The sequence below is a fragment of the Coffea eugenioides genome, chromosome 2, assembly GCF_003713205.1.
Source record: "Coffea eugenioides isolate CCC68of chromosome 2, Ceug_1.0, whole genome shotgun sequence".
Taxonomy (NCBI): domain Eukaryota; kingdom Viridiplantae; phylum Streptophyta; class Magnoliopsida; order Gentianales; family Rubiaceae; genus Coffea; species Coffea eugenioides.
The window spans coordinates 1,179,177-1,194,622 of NC_040036.1; the positions used below are offsets into that span (position 1 = coordinate 1,179,177).

At 37.8% G+C, this 15,446-nt stretch overlaps 1 protein-coding gene across 3 annotated transcripts; it reads left to right on the forward strand.

Annotated features, from left to right (window-relative positions):
• The first annotated feature begins 2,485 nt into the window (after positions 1-2,485).
• Positions 2,486-15,132, forward strand: LOC113762542. Of its 3 annotated transcripts, none has more exons than XM_027306033.1 (13): positions 2,486-5,555; positions 6,718-6,845; positions 7,108-7,207; positions 7,279-7,411; positions 7,514-7,577; positions 7,869-8,526; positions 9,450-9,779; positions 11,038-11,826; positions 11,903-11,975; positions 12,050-12,135; positions 12,651-12,770; positions 14,194-14,324; positions 14,851-15,132. In XM_027306033.1, the coding sequence occupies exons 1-13, from the start codon at positions 2,853-2,855 to the stop codon at positions 14,894-14,896; spliced, it is 5,361 nt and encodes a 1,786-aa protein (XP_027161834.1). In that variant the 5' UTR covers positions 2,486-2,852; the 3' UTR covers positions 14,897-15,132. The 3 variants fall into 3 exon arrangements, 2 of the variants coding, with proteins under 2 accessions (XP_027161834.1, XP_027161835.1); XM_027306034.1 differs by having other exon boundaries at positions 14,194-14,264; XR_003467209.1 differs by lacking the exons at positions 12,651-12,770; positions 14,194-14,324; positions 14,851-15,132 and having other exon boundaries at positions 11,038-11,830.
• Positions 15,133-15,446: the final 314 nt, after the last annotated feature.

The following is a 15,446-nucleotide window of genomic DNA, read 5'->3' on the forward strand; positions in this document are numbered from 1 at the left end:
CTCTTCAGGAGCTCTGATATTTCGTCTGGTGGATCTCTCACCAGTGTCAACCCACCTGTGAATTAGCTTCACCTTCCCGTAACCCAGCTCCCGTGTCAGCCTCAGACCACATGCATCAAAGCCCACAGTTCACATCAGAACATGTTTCACAGCCCAAAGTTTGCAATTTACAGGTTCACGTTGAAACCTCTCCAATCACCTACGGGCATCCCTCCCTAGCCCACCTCGATTCCCGGGTTTGACGCATCTGATGTGTCCATTGTGTAGCCTCTTTCCTCCATTCACTCCTTGGGACTGCTGCTTCCTAATCTTAGTTTTTTTTTTTTTTTAAAGCAACACCATTTCTATAATCTAATTCATTTTAATCTAGAGGAAGTGAAGTTTAAAGAGATTGTATATAAAGGGTTAGTGTGTATAAGAATCTGACTAAATTAAAAGGATGCTTCGACTTTTTTTATTTTTTTATTTTTTTCGCTACGGATGGCGTGTAAACCGTCAATTTACAGTCCAAAAAGGGACTTTGGTGGCCTTTTAGACAAAGCTCAGTGGTTTAATCCTAGTTTCTGCTCTCCCTTTGCTTTTGCTTTTGCTTTGGTTATCTCACCAGCTTCTCAGGCTGAACATGATGATAATGCCTTTGTCATCACTTTCATCAGAACAGACCATACCATGCATCCTTGCTTGTTTAGGGAGGATTTGCCGGCTAACTTGATTAAACACTAATGACGATGGCACCTCATTTCCAATGTCGAATTTGGCGTATTGAGAAGAGCTGGTACATTTTAAAACACAACTCGAACGAATCCTCCATGGGATTATTTCATCTCTTATATAAAAAATTAATTCGGTTAGGCGAGATGTATTATTTTATGTATAATACGCAATCAAGCATGAGATGATATAGAATTAGTAATTCAATTATGTATCATTTTATGAATCACTGACACTATTTATATGTTAGGACCAAAATATATCATTTCAAATGAGTACTAAAAAAGGTTATCTGTTATATTACAGAATATTTATACTACAGCAATGGATAAATAACGTCAAAGAAATGTCGGAATGGAAAAGGCACCTACAAGGCAATTACGGATTACGGGGTGAGAGGCTCTAGGAATTACGGCTTCACAAATTGTTGAGAACAGTTGTAACTTGTCCGGGACGACTGTAGGGAGTTTATTAAAATCATGGGATAATTTCAGAAACCTCCCCTGAGGTTTCTAACAGTCTCACTCACCTTTTCTGAACTTTGCAAAATATCAGATACCTCCCGTGTCAGGTTATTGGGTCCTATTTGCGATATCATTGATGATGAATTGACAGATATACCCTCATAACTTATGATATATTTCGAAACTATTTTGACAAAATTAGTTAAATGAGTAATACAAATGATTAACCAACGTAACTACAATTTAGATGCAAAACTAATAGCGAATGATTAACCAACTTAACTATTATTTGCTCTTTATCGTTGGTTTAGCTGTGCACAAAGAGCTATTGGCTTCTATCTTCCAAAATGCAATAGACACCTTGCCTTTTCCATCAATTTCGTATTTCATTGTTGTTAAATGGTTTGTACTGTTCAACAAAAATTAAGTCACTAATGATAATCTTGAGGGCAGATGTGGGATGAAGTGTTTTTCTCTCTCCTGGTATATATTTAAAATTGTTTGTGCATTTGAATTGGGTGAGATTTGATACACTCTGCTTAGTTTTAGGGGAGGTAGCTGATATTTTACAAAGTTCAGTGGAGGTGAGTGAGACTGTCAGAAACCTCAGGGGAGGTTTCTGAAAATTATCCCTAAAATCATTGAATTTGGAATATGGTAGAGTAGCTCCGGAATGAGAAACAACCCTTTGACAGGTGTCGTGGTTCTGTTTGTGATGATTAGATGAAATCAAATAGACATTTATATAAATTTTCAAAAACAAGAAAAAACTATTTGTACACATGATCAATAAGGGATTAAAATTTTTATTTTATGAAATGTGAGGGGCGAAAAATTTATTTTGTCAAATGCAAAAAATTTGATAAGGGATTAAATTTATTTTGTGAAATGTGATTTGATAATTTTGCCTATAAAAAATGATAACATGTATTTCAGTCAAAAATTAATCAGAAATTTAGATAGGGATCAAATTTAATCAATATAAATTTATAAAGGAAGTAAAATTATACTTTTAAAAGTAAGAGATGAAAAAAATTGTTTTACAAAATATGAAAAATATTTTCAACAATTTTCCCAAATATGGACGGATAGAGTAAATAAAGTACTTATAAAAGTTACCCGAGTACGTCAACAGCCCTTCGTTTTTTTTCGTTTCGTTTGTTGGGGGAATGGGATAATAATTAATAAATTGTAAATGCTTCGAAATCGAAAGTGCGCGGGTTGCTTGCAAACCTTAAAACGAAATCTTTAGGGGCCCTCTGTATCCCCCTCTCATTCCCCGAATCCATAGTGCGTCTTTTTGGGTTTTGGCCAACAAAACCGGGCATACGAGACAACAAAACGACACCGCCGCCGTTTTCCGCTGCCTATACTACCACTACTAGTAAAAGCTTAGTGGTGTTTTTTTATATACTTTGCACTGCTGCTCTCCTCAGTCCTCCGCCTCTGCACAATCTGAATTCTACTGCATTTCGACAAATTTAGAGTTTTTATCATGGAGCAGCGATAGAGAAGTATTTCATGAGCCGTTGATTATCAAATTCGGAGAAGCAGGTAACTGAATTTCCTCATTTTCGTTTCTTCTTTTTTTTTTCGTCTTTCCGGTGGGTTCTTCTGAGGTTAGGGTTTGTCATCGTGGCTCACTTGGAAAAATAAAAACTTGGTGGCACTGATGGCATGGAGACGGCGGTGATGGGAAGTAATGTTGGTGATTGGGATGATGATCAGCAGCAGCGTAGGTGTAAAAGGAAGAATTCAACTGGCTGGAGCTGTAAATTGAAGGCAATGACCGGGCGAAGTCTTTGTGCGAAGCACTATTCAGCCTATCTCCGGCTCCGCTCAAGGTCAAAGCCTTTGCTACCGCAGCCCCCGATTGTCGCCCCGGAAAATCAAGAAACAGGCACTGCTGCTGCTGAACCTGAAATTTCTGGTGTAATGGTTTTTCGCCCTGGAATTGAGAATGTAGGTGAAAAGAGGAAAATTGTAAGGCCACTGGGTTCCAAGGATAAGAAGAAACGTAAGAAGAAGCATCACAAGACCTCTGGGTTCCAAGGGCAGCAGCTCACAATGGATGCGACAGTTGAAGAAACTGTAGTTGATAATAGTATGACGGGGTCAAAAAAGAGAGGTAGGCCAAAAGGCTCGAAAAATAAGAAGAAACTTGATCTTGAGAAAGTTGGTGGTTTGGATGTTGAAGCCATAGCAACTAAGGGGCCGGTGGACGTGGGTGTTGGAGAGAATGTGAATAAAAGTAGCGGTATGGGGTCTAAGAAGATAGGGAGGCCAAAAGGTTCGAAAAACAAGAAGAAACTTACTTTTCAAAAAAATGGGGTTGTCTCGAATGTTGATAGTGGTGAAGTTGGATTAACCCGGGGAGTGCGGTTATCAACTGATTTTACTTGCAGTACTATAAATGTTGATGACTTTGTTGATGATAATAAGGAGCAGATTGGTGCAAGTGCCAAAATTGATGAGGTTGTAGATCAAGTTGGTGGTTTGGTTGTTGAAGCCATAGCAACTAAGGGGCAGGTGGACGTCGGTGTTGGAGAGAATGTGAATAAAAGTAGTGGTATGGGGTCCAAGAAGGTAGGGAGGCCAAAAGGTTCGAAAAACAAGAAGAAACTTACTTTTCAAAAAAATGGGGTTGTCTCGAATGTTGATAGTGGTGAAGTTGGATTAACCCGGGGAGTGCAGTTATCAACTGATTTTACTTGCAGTACTATAAATGTTGATGACTTTGTTTATGATAATAAGGAGCAGATTGGTGCAAGTGCCAAAATTGATGAGGTTGTAGGTCAAGTTCAGTTGGTTAATGGACGTGGCGAATCTGGAGATGGATTTTTCAAAAAGAAGGATGGTCGAGGGAGGCCAAAAGGATCCAAAAACAAGAAGAAACGCGGAGGGAGGCCAAAAGGATCCAAAAATACGAACGATTGTCCAGGGATGCCAATAGGATCCAAAAGCACCAAGAATCATCGAGGGAGGCCAAAGGGTATGAAAAACAAGGAGGAGGATGTAGCTGCTCAAGAAATTGAGGAGGTACCATTTTCGAGTGACGTTGGCTGCAATGGTGGAAATGAAGGTAGGCTCATTGAGGATAACAAACATGCAAGGTTCAAAAAGGTTCAAAAAACAAGAAGTGGTGAGGGGTCTAAGAAGATAGGGAGGCCAAAAGGTTCGAAAAACAAGAAGAAACTTACTTTTCAAAAGAATGGGGTTGTCTCGAATGTTGATAGTGGTGAAGTTGGATTAACCCAGGGAGTGCAGTTATCAACTGATTTTACTTGCAGCACTATAAATGTTGATAACTTTGTTGATGATAATAAGGAGCAGATTGGTGCAAGTGCCAAAATTGGTGAGGTTGTAGATCAAGTTCAGTTGGTTAATGGATGTGGTGAATCTGGAGATGGATTTTTCAAAAAGAAAGATGGTCGAGGGAGGCCAAAAGGATCCAAAAACAAGAAGAAACGCCAAGGGAGGCCAAAAGGATCCCAAAATACGAAGGATTGTCCAGGGATGCCAATAGGATCCAAAAGCACCAAGAATCGTCGAGGGAGGCCAAAGGGTATGAAAAACAAGGAGGAGGATGTAGCTGCTCAAGAAATTGAGGAGGTACCATTTTCGAGTGACGTTGGCTGCAATGGTGGAAATGAAGGTAGGCTGATTGAGGATAACAAGCACGCAACTGTTGCAATTGCTGAACTTGGAGGAGTGGTTGGTGAAGTTTCTTTAGGCAACGAATGTGCAGATTCTGTTCTAGCGAAGGATGGCCAGGGCCAGGGCGTAGTCAAGGCTTCAAAATTTAAGCAGAAAACTGTGGTGGCTGATGATGATCATGCAAGTCCTGTTGACGTTACTGAAACTAATGATGCTGTAGGAAATGATATTCCTATGTGGAGGGATGGGCGAGATCGGCTAAAGAGTTCCAAAAGTAAGAAAAGATCAGAACTTGGTGTAACAAAGCACATTGGCATGCTAAAAGGTTCAAAACATAAGAAGAAAATGTTACTTGTGACTATTGGAGAAGAGGCAACTGTGTATCATAAGCTCACAGAGAAAAAAAATATCCTTGAAGCAGTAGAACATCAGAGTGAAAATGTGGGTGTTAGTGGAAAGATGAATGAAGTCAAATGGAAGAATGGGCGACGAAAGCATAAAGGATTTAAGAAAATACCACTTCCGCCTGATGCTGATGGTGTCTTCACTTGTACAGATGGTAAGGACAGAGATTTTGCTGGAAGCAAGGGGTCTGAGGAATTTTTTACATATGTTGGTGGGTTCCATGATAGGCCCAAGGAAAGACCAAGAAAATTCGTGAACAAATCTTTGAGATGTGCAATTATGGGACAAAAAAGTGTAATATCAGCATCCGGAATGGCAGTAAGTTCATTATCTTTTTGCCGATAGGTCTGCATTTAATTGCTTTGACTGTTGTTAACATGTATTTACATGATTTGGGAAGAATTTAGCAGTAAGTTGTCTGAACATGAAATACAATCATGAACTTAAGTAATCAATCCCAATTGTAGACAAAGTTTTGGTTTTAAAAACAAACTTTGAAAATTTTTTCTCCAGGGGGACAGGGGGAGGGGGCAGGTGAAGGGGGGGAGGAGAGGGTGGCTGGGGAAGGGGGGAAGAGGAGGGTGGGGGATGAGAGGAGGAAGAGGGAGGAGTAGGGGAAAGAGGGAGGAGGAGAGGAAAATAGGGAAAAAAGAGGGGGAGGGTGAGCCGGCACCAGCGACGTTTGGGGAGGTGGCAGCAGCAGGCTGAGGTGGAAGGGTAGTGGTAGAAGAGGAAGATGGTGTGTGTTTTTCATGTTTCGGGGTGCATATTTTAAAACTTTGGGGTGTTTCTTGAGGTTATTGTAGACAAAGTTATTAAAAAACTTGTGCAATGAAAACCCCATCCAAAAACACACTTCCAAACAGACCCAAAATATTGTCTAGCTATGCCAGTTTGGCTGACCTGAATTAATTAAGTGAAGAAGACAAAATGGGTACAAGACAAAGTACTTTGATCAGCAGGGGCGATTCAACATGGTGAACATGCATTTCTAGTCCACTAATGAAATTCATGTTCACTATGTTGAATCATCATTGCTGATCAAAGTACTAGAAATTCATTATTGGACTACAAGTTACAGACAGTCACTTGAAATTAGATAAAAGTAGAGAGTGAGAATGGACTAGTTACTGCCAATATGGACCTGTGGATTGAGTTCCATACTAGCTGTTGAATTGGGAGCAGCTGCAAACCTTGGTTTAATTAATGTGTTGGTCTGATGAAGAAGCGCCTCTCCTACTGCTCCTTTCATGTGAAAACTGATAGGATTTGGCCGTTACTTATAGATTTTGGGCTGTTAGTTGGTTTCTCGTCCTGTTTGTACTTAACACTCTCGATTTCTGCTAATAGGTAAATTCTGGATTGTTCTGTAAGTCTCATTTAAGATGTTCTGGATTGTTCTAGCTGCCAGACTTGTAGTTGTACTATAGGAACTTCTTTTGCTAATTTGAGTTTAATATATTGATGAACTGTATTGCAGGATGCCACCAGTTGCAAAGGTCAGCGAAGCTTAACGTGTCATCAGTGCAAAAGCAATGATAAAATTGGCATTGTCTTCTGTTCAAAGTGCAAAAAGAAACGCTACTGCTATGATTGCATTGGAAAGTGGTAAAATAACTTCCAAATTCTTCATTATTAAATCTAGGATGAAGCAATCCCTGTTTCTCAGGGTTTGAAATATTTTCTATGTCTAATATTGGAAAAAGAACATCTTATGAACCAACTAGTAGGCTAATTGCCCAAAAATACTCAGACATCTGAGAAACAAATTGGGTAATATTACTGCTAAATTTTTATTTTTTTGTCAATGTGTCAAATGGTGTAGTTAGTATTTTGGCTTAGTTATAATACATATTTTGACAATTAATAGGTATCCTGAGAGAACGAGAAAGGACGTTGAAGATTCATGCCCTTTTTGTTATGGTATTTGCAATTGCATGGCTTGTCTTCAAGCAAATGTTGCCACAAAGGTAATTATTATTATTTTTTTCTGTTTTCATTACCATATTAGGTGTCCTGAGTTGAAGTTTTATGTTACCAGGCTTGCCATAAAGAAACACATGAAAATGCCAGATTGGAAACGACTCTTTATCTTCTTGCCAACATCCTGCCTCTTCTCAGGAATATTCAAAGAGAGCAGAGGTCTGAGCTTGATTTTGAAGCAAGAATACTTGGTACTGGAAATTGATTTTGTGTCCTGAAATTTGTTTACCAACTGACTTCCAAAGACTATTCAGATTCCTAATAAATGTGAGTGTTCATTGATAATTGTATAGGTGCTCGATTGCCAGAAGAAGATATAACCAAATCAGTGCTTGAAGTAGATGACCGAGTCTACTGGTATACATGCTCTACACTTAATGTTGCTTATCTAAGATCTCTTTCTTTACGAGTCTATTTGTGCTCCTAAACCTCCAATAATGTTCGTTGTCAATCCATAGTGAGTGGTCATAGGTTTAATATAGGACGTCATGGCATCTTTCTACTAGAATATCCACTATCAATCTAGTAAGTACGTTAGGCTACCATCTATAGTTTATTTCTGGTAAAAAGCTTTGAGAATTTTTAGACAACATTTCTGTCTTCTTGATGCAATAAGTTTGTAACTATGCATGAAACCCTATTTAACAGTGACAACTGCAATACATCCATCGTCAATTTCCATAGAGGCTGCCCCAATCCTGGTTGTTCTTATGAGATATGTCTCAATTGTTGTCGGGAACTCAGAGATGGTGACAAATGGGCCTACAAAAAGGGCAGTGGACAGGCTGGTTTCCTTCAAGAGTTACCTGAATGGACAGTAAAACCTGATGGTAGCATACTGTGTCCTCCAAAAGAGCGAGGTGGTTGTGGTTCTGGACTTCTTGAATTAAGACAGATTTTTGACGCTAATGTTGTAGATGAACTGATTAGGAGTGCAGAGGAGATTACTTCAAAGTACCAATTACGAGATGTAGATTTTTCACAGGAATGTGCTTTGTGCTGTCCTACTTTTTCTGTATCGGATGGAAATAATCATTTGAAAAAAAGGCAGGCAGCATGCAGGACTAACAGTGATGATAATTTTCTTTACTGCCCTAATGCTGTTGATTTAGGAGACAGTGATTTTGAGCATTTCCAAATGCACTGGAGAAAAGGTGAACCTGTTATTGTTACAAATGTACTAGCAAAAGCCTCTGGCCTTAGTTGGGAGCCTATGGTGATGTGGAGGGCATTTAGAGGTGCAAGGGAAAAATTAAAAGAGAAATCTTTCTGTGTCAAGGCGATTGATTGCTTGGACTGGTGTGAGGTTAGTATCAAATTTATGTACTCTGAAACAAGGGACTTATGTTGGAAAATTCTTAGCAAGGAAATCTTTCATTTGTTCATGCACTTTTTCTTTTCTGCTGCTTCTCTGCAATTTATATTGTCTGTATATTTTACATATATGCCATTGCATGGACAACTTGCTTTTCACATTTTGTTTATCTGGTAGATTAATGGGTGCTTGAAATACTCTGCTAGATCATCTAGTCTTGTCATATCAGTTTTAGACAGACTGACTATTCAACGGGAGAAATTCCATTTTGGCTTTCTTAAGTATCACTCACAATTTTCCAGGCAGCCACCACTGCTTTCGTTTTTTCCTACTTTGTTGCATCTTTCGTGTTGATGGGAGCTTAAATATATCAAGGAATAGAACTGGTTGTGTACCCAAAGTTTTAACAGCAAACCTTGTCAATTATGGACTGTTTTGTCTAGGGGCATGTGTAGGAATCCATGAGAGAGAGAGAGAGAGAGAGAGAGAGAGATTATTTTTTCTTATGTTTTGTCTCCAATATCCACACTTTTTACTCTTGATTTCGTTCCAATTTTTTAGAAGGCTGAAGGGATCATTACATGATATCCAATTCCAACTTTTCTTTAATCTTTGGGAAACAATTTTTACTACATTTGTTTTCTTATGTCTCTCTGACTAGTCTTTTGTGGTTTGTGAAAAATCAGATCATATTCACTTTCATTATAAATTGAGCAGATCTCATACTTGTTTATTTGCTGACAAATAAAGTGCATTGCATGGTAATATTTGTTGAAGTTTTCTCTCTTACTTGATGGTTATTGTCATTTTTTGTTTTGTTTAGCATGACATCCTGGCAGTTGGGTCATAATTAGGTGAAAAATAAAGTTGTAAATTTAGTTTTGGTCCATTTGTAACTTTCCTTCATGGTACAGGTTGAGATAAATATCCACCAGTTCTTCAGGGGCTACCTAGAGGGACGCAGGCATTACAATGGGTGGCCAGAAATTCTGAAGTTGAAGGATTGGCCGCCTACAAATTCCTTTGAAGAATGCTTGCCCAGACATGGTGCTGAGTTTGTGGCTATGCTTCCCTTTAGTGAATACACCCATCCTAGATTTGCTTCCTTGAATCTTGCCACAAAGCTTCCGGATGGTGCTTCGAAGCCAGACTTAGGACCTAAAACTTACATTGCTTACGGATATCCTGAGGAGCTTGGTAGAGGCGATTCTGTCTCAAAACTTCATTGTGACATTTCTGATGCGGTATGCTCATTTTAAGATTTCCTGTATTATTAATTTTGAATCAGGTGTAGCTTTTTTTGGCACATTAATGGTTTCCATATCCCGTACTTCTAGAACCAGATTCTTCAGAAATCATAATTTTTCATACTTCACAATTTAATGTTTAGAAAATCAATACGCGGTAATAAGTTTTGCCTAGGAAATTGTTGATCCATCAGTTACAAGTATATATTAACTTTCTATTGTAGTAATAGCCCTAGACACTATTGCAAAAGCAGCTGAGAATTAAATTCCTCCTGAATTGTACTAAGTTGCTTGTACTCTAAATATGTGATAGCTGCAACAGTTTAAAACTGTATCCCATTCCTGTCCTTTTTCCGCGGGCCAGGAGGGGGTTTGATTTGTTTTTTCGGGGGTGGGGTTGTTCCATGGACCTATACAACGAGTCCAATTGATCTTAGGTTTATCCACCACAACAAAGTAATTCTGATTAGAAGTGAGTGATCGATGAAATTCCTAGACTAGTTGAGTTCCTTATCCCAGATATCATAATCTAAGCTCCTTATGCTACTCATCCTTTGCCTTCTTTTTCCTCTCTCCCTTCCTAAAATTCAAATTTCCATGTAGCAGTAAACATTGTAGTTTTTATCTGAATTGCCTAGGTAATCTAGATTATCTAGATTATGTTTTGACTGGGGCATTGGGCAGTGACCTTGCATAAACTGAGAGTAATTTTGTTGGGTTGCTGATGGAACCTTTCATTATTTCAGTATGAAGTTGAGCAATGATAAAACAGGCAACCTTTCAGAACATGATGAATGGTGTCAAAACCATTCCTAATAAATGCCGAAGTCATGAGTTTTCTTCCCTTGACATTTGTTTCATTAACCACTACCTGGAATAAGTTTGTGACTATCTAATAATTGTTGTCAACCTTTTGACTTTGAGAATTTTCAAAATTGCCTACCAACTCACCTAAGTTACCTAGTATATCATTTGCTAGTATTTGGTGTTTCTAGCAGACCTCTATCCGAGTAAGGCATGACTAATTTTCTGTTTCTGACTCTCATCAGCATTTATTGCTTAGTTTCTGTTCACTGCCATTTGCTAGGTTGCATTGGCTTTTTTCCACTAACATTTCTTTGGTTGCAATATCTGTTTCATATTTACCCATTCTTTGAGATTTGACTTTTTTTAATTGCTTGTTCAGCGAAATATCACCACTCTCATCTTTTAAATTATCCTTTTACACCATTTTACTTTCACGACTTTGGTTCAGGTAAATATATTGACACACACAACTGAGGTGAAAATTGCTCCTTGGCAATGTGAAATGATCAATAAGTTGCGGAAGGTATACGATGACGAGGATAAAAATCAGCTACATCAGGATATAGATGAGGGACAGGGCGCACCTGAAACAAAGCTAGTGCAGCAGCTGTTCAAGCCTGAAGTTCGGGACACTAAATGTGGTGATGTACAATGCAAAGGGCCCTCATCTAACTCGATGCTTTTGGGAACTGCAAAATCACATAATCCGCTGTTGATTCCCAAGTGTTCTACTGAAGTTCCAAACATGTTTAGAACTTCTGAGCAGGCTGAGGCATCAAGTAGAGTTCCACCTGTGGTGAATCAGAATAATGGCCTTGACCATCAGATGATAGAGGAAACCAGCTCCACACCAATTAATGGCTGTAATGAAACTAACTCTTTTTCTGGTCTTCTAGTTGGCATGACAAATGATATGGTAGTAAAGGATGTTAGAAGTACAGATTCCGCAAATTGGAAAACTGAAATCGGAGATGTTCCTAATAACAGATGCCTTGATGTTGTAGAGAATAATTCTATGCCCACTGGGCCAAACATGAGCATCAGTAACAAACTACTGACAAATGCAAGCGCACCTGTATCAGAAAACCATCCACTAAGAAACGAAAATGCCTCCATGGCTACACATGGGGGTGCTGTTTGGGATATCTTCCGTAGAGAGGATGTGCCTAAGTTGGCCAAGTACTTACAGAAGCACTGGAAAGAATTCCGACACATCAATAATGCTCCTGTGAACTCTGTGGGTACTGTTATATACTTTCTTTGATGACATTGTTGACCTGATATCTCTTGTGGCTTATTCTAGTTTCCTGTAGGTTGTTCATCCTATTCATGATCAGACATTTTATCTGAATGAGAGGCACAAAGAGCAATTGAAGCAGGAGTTCAGTAAGCATTTGTCTACGCTCTTTATTAATCTATTGAAACTGGTTGTGGTTGTTCACGGTGCTTTCTTTTTGAAGATATTGAACCATGGACATTTGAGCAATATGTTGGGGAGGCTGTTTTCATTCCTGCAGGGTGCCCACATCAAGTGAGAAATAGACAGGTGAAACATTGTTAATTGAAAGATGCTTTTGGTAAAACACACTAATTGTTTGGACACATCTGTTTAAATCCATTTTACAATTTTTTTGGCTTTCAGTTATAAGGTCATCAATATTATGTTACTTCTCTGTTTTGTGAGTGGTATATTCTGGAATGTATTGCACAAGACACTTGCAACAACTATACTTCTGATATTTTACTTTATAGCTGACTTTTGGCACAAATAATTGGGTTATATTCTAAAAATTTACTCCATCTTGATTGTTTTCACTATTTTAAGCTGGATTGGGTATTCATTGGTGCTGTATTAGGTTTGAGTTTTGTTCCTTTACAGGTGTTAGTTAGCAAATGACATCATATCAGTTGTCAGAGGAGATGATATCAAATATATCATTCTGCCTCCATCCAAAGCCACTTAATGTGGCATCATGGGTCTTGAAACGTGTTTAGATTTGTAATCATATTTTATCTAAATTAATCATGTTTGTGATATTTTCCTTCCTTGGTTCTTTTCAGTCTTGCATCAAAGTAGCTGTTGACTTTGTATCTCCTGAAAATGTTCAAGAATGCATGAAATTGGCTGAGGAGTTCCGGCTGCTACCTAAATCCCATAGATCTAAGCAAGATATCTTAGAGGTATATTGGTTATGATGTTTTTCACTGCATATTTATCATATTTTTCCTTCCTTGCATTATAATTGTTAAAAATATATGCATGGTTTTAAGACTGATAGAGTTGTATGTCATTTCAAATCCCATGCATCTATTTTCATGTTATTAGTCTTATTTTTAATCAACTAGGAGCAACCTAAGCTACCCATGGAAACATCGTCCATTGTTAACCTTGATATGCTACATTGATCTTCACCCTATGGTCGAACCTAAGGGTAAGCCAATGCCATAGCGGCAAGTTGACTCCAGTCTTATGTGGGAGCTCACATTTCAAAGTATGAGCTTGCCTTTGCGCTTGTAGGTTTGAAGCTGTGAATATATAACATTCCTAGACCCTGCAAAGCCAGGACTGTGTCCATTATTTACTGTATTAATCTACTGAATTTTTTTTTGTTTTGCTTTTTTATGTATAATCTACTGAATTCTCTGTTCTCTACTATAAAGTCGTAGCATAGGGCCACTAAAATGCTTCAGGTGATTCTAAATCCACAGTCGCTTGTATACATGTACAAGATATTTATTATCCTGTTAACATGTTTTTCCCCCAAACAGTCCAGGAGCCTCTCTGGGAGTTAAATTGTAACAGTGAACTTTGTTAATTTTTTTCTCAACGTAGGTCAAAATTCTTAAAAGTTTCCTTCGCATTAGTTTTTGTTGGCACTTTCCCAAATAAAATTTGGGCTACTTTTAAAGCTATCATAAATTATGAGTAACTTTCATTATTAGTTATACTTGATGAGTAAGAGAGTGCTTGTGCTAAGTTAATTTAGGTTAGAATACTTATTCATTTGCAAAATAAAGTGGATTGTATGCTACCTAAACTCATATTGCATTTTATACTCAAGGTCTATTGATGAAAAGTTGTTATCAACATAAAAATGCTGTCACGTAATTGAAGCTTCAAAATTAAAGAATAAGTTCATTGAACCTTCAGCAACACCTGTGGTATCCTATTTAATAAGTAATGAAGCTTGCATGCTTAAACTAGCTGTACCATCAAATAAGTAAATTTTTGCTTAGAACTATGACATAGAACATGCAGGAAAATTATCAATAAAACTTCATTCCATCTTTTAGTTATTCAGTGACAATGAGTTGTGGCTTTTGTAAGAGTGCAATAAAGAGCCAATATTTTGAAGACAGTGGTAGAAAGTATGAGCTTTTGTTGGTTTCATCTTGGAAACTTTCAAAAAAGTGTAGGAGTGCTAAAGTTGTCATTACTTATTCATGGCTGTTTGGGTCCTTTTGGCTGAGATGATATAGATTGTAAAGCAAATTCTGAAATATCAGAAGAGGAAGTCGGCAATTGGCGCATATGATGAATCATTTGGTTGAAACCTAAGTGAATACGTTCTGTTATTCTAACCTGAATTTTATATATTTACAGGTGAAGAAACTGGCTCTCCATGCTGCAAGGCTTGCTGTTGATGAAGCGAGAAATCTAATGATGAGTCTTCCGTATGATTCAACCCTGGTTTATTTTCCATCTGCTAGTTGCAAGTTGATATCCATTTTAGTGTGAGTAACATGTTTATGTGCATGGCAGAATGGTATTAAGCAATTAATACGTGGATGATATATCTGCTCAAAGAATTTTGTTTATGATGGGGAAACTTTTAGGTTTAAGTGGTATTCATAACATGTGATTAAGTAGAGGAGATGGTGAGCCGCTTGAGCTAGGTCTGCTGAACTTAAATCATAGTCATTAGTTATGCAACAGGTTATAATGGATGAGTGCATATTGGATCAACTTTACAATCAAAGTATTGTCAGTTCAAACTATCTTGCCAGTCAACAGAATACAGAAATTGATCAGATTATTTAGCTTTCCAGTAGAATCATCTAACCTAAAGGATTAGGCAGTGCTATCAGTTTACATGTTCAAATACAGTAATTCAGGTATTGACTGTAAGAGTCAGGAGCATCAATTATAATTTAGAAGATACAAAGAGATTTTTGTTCTCGTAATGCTTTTTATGTGGTTCATGCGGAATTTACCATGGTTGTTCATACTGTTGTTAGTTTTGCATCTTCTCTGTTGCAGCATTCATGAATCACAAGCTCGTCATTCAACTGACGGACCATGGTAAAATTCATAGCAGCCTGGTGTTGTAGATGGCTCAAGTTGACAAAGAGAAATTGGCCAATGCCTTGTAACTGTGAACTATGGAAGACTGCTGCGTGTTTTGGCTTTCTAAGTACTTAAATCTTTGATTGTCTTAGGATTCATGTTGGTAGACTTTCTAACCAATGCCTCTTGTTTTTGTTGCCGTTAGAAGAGATGATGTTGTACATCGTTTAGTTCAGTGACTTCTACATCGATCTAGGGGCGGGCAAAATTACTCACTAACCCGAAAATCTGCCGTATCCGATCCGTTTCGATCCAAAAAATAGCATCCTTGATATGTATTATTTGATCGGGTGGTATTCGCCAAGATGTGGGGCGGATTATGATCACATAATTAAAAATCCGCGGGTATTCGATCCGTCCCGCACAGATATATATATATATAAATTTATTTATTTATTTTTATACACATATTATAAAATAATATTTTTAGAGTTAAATAAGTAATTTCATTGAACAAATTGTATTACAAATATGAGCTATTATAGTTTATTTATAATATTTATTTGTAG